The sequence below is a fragment of the Nanorana parkeri genome, unplaced genomic scaffold, assembly GCF_000935625.1.
Source record: "Nanorana parkeri isolate BGI_ZX_2015 unplaced genomic scaffold, ASM93562v1 scaffold88, whole genome shotgun sequence".
Classification (NCBI taxonomy): Eukaryota; Metazoa; Chordata; class Amphibia; order Anura; family Dicroglossidae; genus Nanorana; species Nanorana parkeri.
The window spans coordinates 2019046-2027439 of NW_017306356.1; the positions used below are offsets into that span (position 1 = coordinate 2019046).

An 8394-nucleotide genomic window follows, 5' to 3' on the forward strand; every position below is an offset into this window, starting at 1 on the left:
CATCTGCATGTTGGGCTATTTGACTTGGCAAAAGGGATAAATCGAAGACAGGAGGGGAGGACAGACAATGTCACTACAAGGAAATGCCAGTACCCTGCTCAGCAAGAGACTTTAGTGTTTATGCTGTAAACATTAAGGATAATTTGCTCCATAGTGCCTGTAGCTATAGAGGTTTTTTTTTTTACATTTTATTAAAATGCCGCTTGTTAGAAAAAGCAAAATACTTCAATGTACAATATATAGCCTGGCCAAACATTAGCATGAATGTGGAAAAAAGCAGAAATCTAATACAACTACTTAAATTTACACTAAACACAGGAGTTAAATCTTAAAAATGCATTTAAGTACCTGTTAAGAAAAATTTAGCTTATTTGTGTATCACTCAGATGTAGATCCTCAAATCATCTCTGAATTTGTGTTGACCATGGCCCTCCTTTTGGAGGGTGGCTACCTTTGTTCCCATGATCCTGTGTGTGTTGTAAAGTAGCCACCACTCCAAGCTCGCTCCCATGATAGACTACAATCTCACAATTAATTTTCTAATTTGTATTGATATTAAAGTCAACAAAAAATTAGCTTATTTGTATAGAATCTTCTCTGAATTTGTGCTGACACTCCTGTAATTTGTATTGAGATTGTAGTTCATCACAGGAGCGAACTTGGAGCGGTGGCTCCTTTACAACACCCACAGGGACCATGGGGAACAAAAGTAGCCACCCTCCAGAAGGAAAGACAGTATCAGCAAAAATTGGGCCATGATTTGAGTGATGTACAAATAAGCTAAATTTTTGTTAATAGTTCAGGTACTTGAATGCATTTTTAAGGTTTAACTCCTGAGCTTAGTGTCACTTTAATTTCCGTTGACAGCACTTTTAATGAGAAGGGGAGACGCATAAAAAGCAGGAAATAAACTCCAAAAGTGTGTAAAGACTCTAAACAGTAGTATTTTGCAGTAATGCTGGGCTTTAAAAATAAAGCATAAGCATAAAGCATATGCAGTATATCCGATACATGGCTTCAGATTGTCACTAACATTGTTAAGCTGGCCATGCACATACAGGTATTTCTTACAATGATTTCTTACATTCCAATCTGTCCATTTTTGGCAGAACTGAGAGTTAAATCTAATGTCTTGGCTTGTCTACTGCAGAATTGATCACACATAATGAAAAACCTTGTTCAGTCACTTTTGTTTTCCCCTGATAGGCCAGTACTAAACGTGTCTGCAGTGTGCCTTCCCTAAACATGTGCTTGCCCACCACCTTCCTATTGGTCTATTACTATGATGGATACCTTACCAGCCAATAAGAAGGTGCAATGACTGGAGGGGATAAGGCAGCATTGAAAAGGGTATGGATGTATTTCTAAATACTCAAAAAATATCTTGCTATTCATTTTTATGAGTAATAACTGTAAACTGTTGATCCTTGAAGTATCCAATTGCCTTTCGGGATCAGGATTTTAATTTTATTTTTTTTAACTGTTAGAGCAAATTGGGTCATGCTTTATTAGGGGTTTTCTCCTTTCTCTGGATCAACTGTAGGCTCAGAGTATTGAGGATCAAAGGATTTTATTGTATTTTTGGGTTGGTGACTCATTTCAATCCACATTAGGCTCTCCTTTTTACAAAGTCCATGCAACAGTTTTATTATGTATTTGTGACCCCTGCATCTGGAATACTGGTAGCAAACCGCAACAGATTTATGACGGTCTGCGACAGAATGTAAGAGACTTACCAAAAGTCTAGTCTAGTGCCCGGAAACACACGCACACCATAGGGTTGCCACCTGTCCAGGTTTCACCCGGACAGTTCGGGTTTTGAATACTGTGTCCGGGTTTCATGGCACCAGGAACCCGGACATAAGATGTCAGGCAGACAGGGGCAACCAAAATTAGGATAGGGGCTACTGGCCCCCCCCACTGAAAATAGTATCAACTGTGTTATTTACATATTAATGGGTGGTGCCCATTACATATGAATAAGCCACCACTCATTCTCCCAAAAGAATATGTCCATGTGATGCGATAGTGTTCGGGTTTCGCTTGAAGAAAAGGTGGCAACCCTAGCACACCATGGTGCACAGTCATGTGCGAAAACCTCCGGGAAGACGTGCATTGGCGCGGAAATGTGCATCGGCGCACAAACATGCCTGCACTAGAACAGTCACTCATAGATGACTTGGCACCTCATGACTTTGCTAATACGCGTCTTATGATCCTGTACCTGGCTTATGATCCTGACCTTGCTCTTGCCTGCTGCTCCGGTTCCACTGCTACTCGGCCCACCTGTGTATGAACTTGGCTACAGCTCTGACTCTGCTTCAGGCAATCTGCTTGGTTCCTGTCCACTCTGCTATCCGGTGTCTGCTAATCTGGCCATCCTCAGCACGATGCTTCCTAGCTCAAGCTTCCAGAGGTTTTCCAAGTTACCCGATCTCTGCAGATTCACCTGGTCCTTCCTCTACCTAGAGCATCCACAAATTCTGCCTCATCCAGCTGTCAGCACAGGCGTCTGTACCACTCTGTGTCCCCACATTCTCTGTCTTCATCTCCAGAGATGTGGGGCAAGAGGTGCATGGGTAGCCCCTTGTCGACAGTACCACACAGCCATGTCTGAGACCGAAAAAAGGGGCGCTTCACCCTTGAAGGTGCTTTTTCAACAGATCACCTCCTTGTCCCACACAAAGAACTTCCAAGAAGGCTATCTTCAGCTGGAAGGACACGTTCAGGCTATAACAGCTCCTACTTCGCCTGCACCTCCTACTGAATCCATCAGAACTGAACAGACCATGTCCTCTCCTGCAGTGGTCATGCCACCACCAGAACCCAGAGTGTCAGCTCCAGATCGCTTCTCAGGTGATCGTTGCAGGTTCCGAGCCTTCAGAAATGCTTGGCAGCTTTACTTTGCCCTCCAGCCACAGACATTTTCCTTGGAAATCACTAAGGTGGAATTTGTCATTTCCCTGCTACTAGGTGAACCACAGTCATGGGCCCACTATCTCCTGGAACAGAACAATGATGTCCTGAATAACTTAGCTTCTTTCTTTACGCTATGGCCCAGATCTATGATGATCCCTAACGGACTGCAACTGCAGAATCCACCCTGCGTGCTCTACAACAAGGTCGTAGGCCAGTAGAGGACTTTGTTGCAGAGTTCCGTAAATGGAGTGCGGATGCAGACTGGAATGAACACCCCAATTTCATTTTGGACTATCTGAAGGCCTTAAAGATGAGCTAACTGGGGTTGGAATTCCTGAATCCCTGGAGGAACTCATCCGATTGTCTATCCAGCTAGACCGGAGACTCAGAGAGAGAAGGGCAGAAAGATCTAACACTTTAAATTTCCTCTGGGTGACTCAACGAGTGCCTTCACCACCTATGCCATCGGCAACCCCAGACACACACCCAGCCACTGACCCAGAGCCTATGCAGATCGGCCATCTACGTGCTCCACTTTGTGACTAAGAAAAGTTTAGTAGACTCCAAAACAACTTATGCCTCTACTGCAGAGAGTCAGGTCATTATGCTCGCAACTGTCCTGTTCGACACAGTAAGTCTTCTCTCCCTACCTATGTTGCCAGTCTTTGCTCTGAGGACCGCACCAGTCATGTCTCCATATATTTCTCTCTGCAGATTTCTGGACAGAGAATCCAGGTCCAAGCCATCATTGATTCTGGGGCTTGTAGTTGTTTTATGGACTTTGCTCAACAACACCACATTCCTCTATGGGGCAATGCACAGTTTGTAACCATTCATTTGGCTGATGGCCAATACTTAAAATCCCGCCCCATAACCCAAGAGACTTGTCGCCTTCAAGCTCCGTGGACATCAAGAATACCCGTGCCTAGTTATCATTCTATCACCCTTGTTCCTGATTATTCTGGGTATTCCCTGGCTCCAGGCACACAATCTGCTGATAAACTGGCTATCTGGGGAGGTAGATTTCCCTTCTACATACTGCCAAAGACACTGCTTCCCATCTTCTTTAGGGAACTCACCTGCTCTCCTCGAAATCAACCCTGAACCTGCCACTGCTCAATATGTTCCACCAGAATACCAAAGCTACCTGGACTTCTTTCAGGCCTTTTTCACACCGAAAGCGTGTGCGTTCCAGATCGGTAGTTGCTGGAACGCACCGCGATCGCTAAGAAACTTCTCCCCGCGTTTTGGGGCGGGAGGGGGCGTGGCGGTGCATTGAATTCAATGGCACCGCTTCCACGCCCTACCCCCGTCCGCAGTGCGATCGATCGCGTGTCAAGACTTTGCCAGCGTTCCGTTCCACTGCAAACGCAAAAAATACGCTGGCAAAGTTTTCCCACGCGTTCGATTGCACTGCGGGCGGGGGTGGGGGGGTTTGGGGCGTGGAAGCAGTGCCATTGAATTCAATGCAGTGCCACGCCCCCTCCTGCCCCAAAAGTTTCTTAGCGATCGCAGTGCGTCCCAGCAACTTCCGCTCTGGAACGCACACACTTTTGGTGTGAACAAGCCCTGATAAGAAAGGGGTCGATGTTCTTCCACCTCATTATCCTCAAAATTATACCATTTTAATGGGGCAATCATATATTGCCCCATTAAAATCTTGCCAGGGGCTCATTTACCTTACAGCCGAATTTTTCCATGATCTGAACCTGAACTGGACACATTATGCCAGTAGAATGAAGAAAAAGGTTTTATCCGCCCCTCCAAATCTTCTACAGGAGTAGGCATCTTCTTCATAGAAAAGAAGGATTGTTCCTTATGGCCTTGTGTGGACTACAGAGAACTAAACAAGATCACTGTTAAGAATAGTTATCTGTTGCCACTAGTTACTTAACGTTTTCAACGATTTAGAACCGCCAAAATCTTCACCAAATTAAACCTTCGAGGAGCTCACAACCAGAGCTGGCGCCGGTGGGGGGGCGGTAAAATTGTATCACCCGGCCAGCAGACAGATGGCCTCAAAGAGCCAGATGCAGCGTAATGGCTCAGTGTAATGTCAGATCCGCCCCTGCCCCCTGTGAGTTTAAGCTGCACTGTGTTGTTATCTGTGAGCCCTGTCATGTCCCTTCTCCTGAGTGTCTCACTGCAATTCCTCCCGGCTGCTGTCTCTGAACTGTCTCCTGCTCCAAGCTGCAGGTATGGGGAAAGAGGGGGGAGGGGGAGAGAGAGAGAGAAAGAGAGAGAGAGAGAGAGAGAGAGAGAGAGAGAGAGAGAGAATGTGTGTGTGTACACCGGATCGCATTCTGGCCAGCTCCCCGCATTCTGGCCACCTCACTGCATTCCCTGTAGCGGTGCATTCCAGTCGATGGCACTGCAGCCACACACCCCTGCCCACAGTGCAACCGCCCGCACCAGAATGCGTGGAACATTAATGCCTGCGTTCCGCTCCAGTACGATCACAAAAAATAGTGCATGCAGCATTTTTTCCATCACACTGGACCGGAAAGCAGGCATTGATGTGCCATGCATTCTGGTGCGAGCGATCGCACTGCAGGCGGCTGGGTGTGGCTGCTGTGCCATTGACTTGAATGCACCGCTACAACCCCTCCCGCCCCAGAATGCAGGGAGCCAGCATGCGATCCAGTTTGTTCCAGCAGCTAAACGTGCTGGAACGCACTGGAGCTGGTGTGAACAAGCCCTGAATGCTGCTCTATACTCTGCATTGATCTGACACTTCTGCCCCTGCCTGCTGCTATCTGCCACATCTTCCCCTGCTGTGATCCTCCACATCTGCCCCTGCTGAGACCCTCCACATCTGCCCCTGCTGAGACCCTCCACATCTGCCCTACTGACACCCTCTGCATCTGCCCCTGCTGTGATCCTCCACATCTGCCCCTGCTGCGATCCTCCACATCTGCCTGTGCTGAGACCCTCCGCCCAAGACATCAGGCCAGCACCCTCGAGCAGAGTGGTAGCAAAGAGTATGTAGTAAATTCATATATGTACTATTATGTATTGCTCTGTAATGTATTGCTAGGATTTGTAGTCCTCTATAGCCGATGGTATTCTGCATTGTTGTGCACTGTATTGCTGGGATTTGTAGTCCTCTATAGCTGATGCCATTCTGCATTGCTGTATAATGTTTTGCTGGGATTTGTAGTCCTCCAAAGCTGACGGAATTATTCTTCAGTGGCAGAACTACCTGGGTCTCAGTGATTGCAGCTGCAACCGGGCCCTGGTTCTCCATGACTGTCCTAAAAAAAGGGATCGGTAATCGGTATCGGTGAGTATCAGTGAGGAAAATTATCGGTACTCAAACTCAGCCTAGAAAACATGGTATCGGTGCATTCATCCTCCTATTCATGCCCATACCGAGGTACAGACAGGTAGTAAGGAGGCAGAGTTATTGGACTACAAGTGCGGTGCATAGGTAGCCATCTGAGGGCGCCGGGACCTGTGTAGGCAAAAATCCTTGCTGCGGCCCTGCCTACAACCTGGTCAGGATCAGAGAGGGTCATGAGTGGAAAACAGCTTTTCACACTAGATTCGGACATTTTGAATATCTGTTGATGTCCTTTGGGCTGTACAATGCCCCCGCAACATTCCAACACTTTGTAAATTACATCTTTAGAGACTACTTGGACTTGTTTATGATTGTATACTTCGATGATATCCTTATTTTCTCTCCTTCCACTGAGCTGCATCGTGACCATATCAAAAAGATCCTCGAGCACTTGAGGGAACATAAACTTTATGTGAAAGCCAAAAAGTGTGAATTTGAGAAAGAAATCATTCATTTCCTGGGTTTGGTTATTTCCACCTCTGGGATTTCTATGTACCCCCAGAAAGTCAGTGCAATTCTTGACTGGCCTGTACCAAAAGACAGGAAAGCTGTTCAACGCTTTGTGGGGTCTGCAAACTTCTATCGCTATAGACTTCTTGTCCAACAGAAAAGAATTATGATGAGGGTGATTGTGAATTGCTGGCGATTAAGTCTGCCTTAGAAGAATGGCGCTACCTCCTGAAGGGTGCAACTCATTCATTTCTAAGCTTTACCAATCACAAGAACCTTGAATACCTCCAGACAACTTAACATTTGAAACCTCGTCAGGCCAGACGGGCTGACAAGGTTTCCAAGAACTCCAAACCAGATGCCCTATCTCGCATGTTTTCTGAAGATGAAGAGACTTGCCATCCAGATACGATTCCTATCATTCGCAGACCAACAGACAAACAGAATGCACATATCAGAAGTTGGAACAGTACCTTCAATGTTTTTCTTCATATGCACAGGACGATTGGGCTTTACTGCTCCCTCTGGCAGAGTACGCCTAAAGGGAACACGCATCGGCGCACAAACGTGCACACACGTTGTCAGCTATGTGTTCCTGCATTCCTGCTTCCCTGTGTATGAATCTGACTTGTGACCCTTGGACCTCGCTTCTTGTCTCCTGATTTGACAAATCAAGGCTTTGCTAATATGTGCATGACCCTGACCTTGCTCCTGCCTGCTGCTCCGGTACCACTGCTACTCAGCCCTCCTGTGTATGACCTCGGCTACTGCTCTGACTCTGCTTCTGGCCATCTACCTGGATCCTGTCTACTCTGCTATCCGGTGTGTGCTCATCTGGTCACCCTCAGCACGACGCTTCCTAGCTCCAGCTTCCAGGGGTTCTCCAAGTTACCAGATCCCTGCAGACTCGCCTGCTCCTTGCTCTACCTAGAGCATCTGCGGCTTCTGCACAAGACCTGGCCCAGTTGTCAGCACAGACGTCTGTGCCACTCTGCGTTCCCACATTATCTTTCTCCGTCTCCAGAGGTGTGGGGCAAGAGGTGCACGGGTAGCCCCTTGTCTACTTGATATCCAGCTAAGTACATGACACTGAATTAGAAATAAGCCCAAGGATTCGGGAGCCCTGGCGTGCTTTAAAACTCATGTGAATGTACAAATAGGCATGGCTAGGTGTCTGAATGTTATTGCTGCAGCATGTTAAGCACCATTATGGTATGGACCGGTTTACTGTCAGACAGTCAGATGTCATGTATAACAAGAATGATGACCATAAATAATTTTTACCTGGCAGTTCTCTGTCTTTAAATGGATCCTCTGTGTCAGTATTCTTCCACTTTGCATCACTTTCACACACAGGAGTTTCATATCTGCATTGAAATTAATTATAACAAATATCAGATGTTGTTCCCGGACTGTCCCTTGTAGGAGATGAAAGATAACTTACCGTGTAGATGTTCCTGGCAAGGGGCGCCCTGTATCTACTAGAACACACCAGCAATAACCAGTAGATTGGTGACACTGCACTGGCTTGTATAGTCCTCCTGGAGCACACTCTGGAATCACAATTCCCTCTCGTGGATTTTCTCTTGCCTCTTCCAGAGCGCTTTGCCTCTCTTGGTCACAGGAGTTCACTTTTTCTGATAAAAAAATCCATAAGTCACATACAGGCAGTAAGGGATATG

General features: G+C 46.7%; 1 protein-coding gene across 1 annotated transcript in view; it reads right to left on the reverse strand.

The window, feature by feature from the left end:
* The window catches only part of SMOC1 (SPARC related modular calcium binding 1), a 349454-nt gene that overhangs the window by 26629 nt on the left and 314431 nt on the right, over window positions 1–8394 (reverse strand). The window contains exons 8-9 of the mRNA XM_018552448.1: window positions 8157–8349; window positions 7997–8079 (exon numbers count right to left, since the gene is read on the reverse strand). Of these exons, the coding sequence (XP_018407950.1) occupies window positions 7997–8079; window positions 8157–8349 (276 nt within the window). The remainder of the gene's footprint in view (window positions 1–7996; window positions 8080–8156; window positions 8350–8394) is intronic.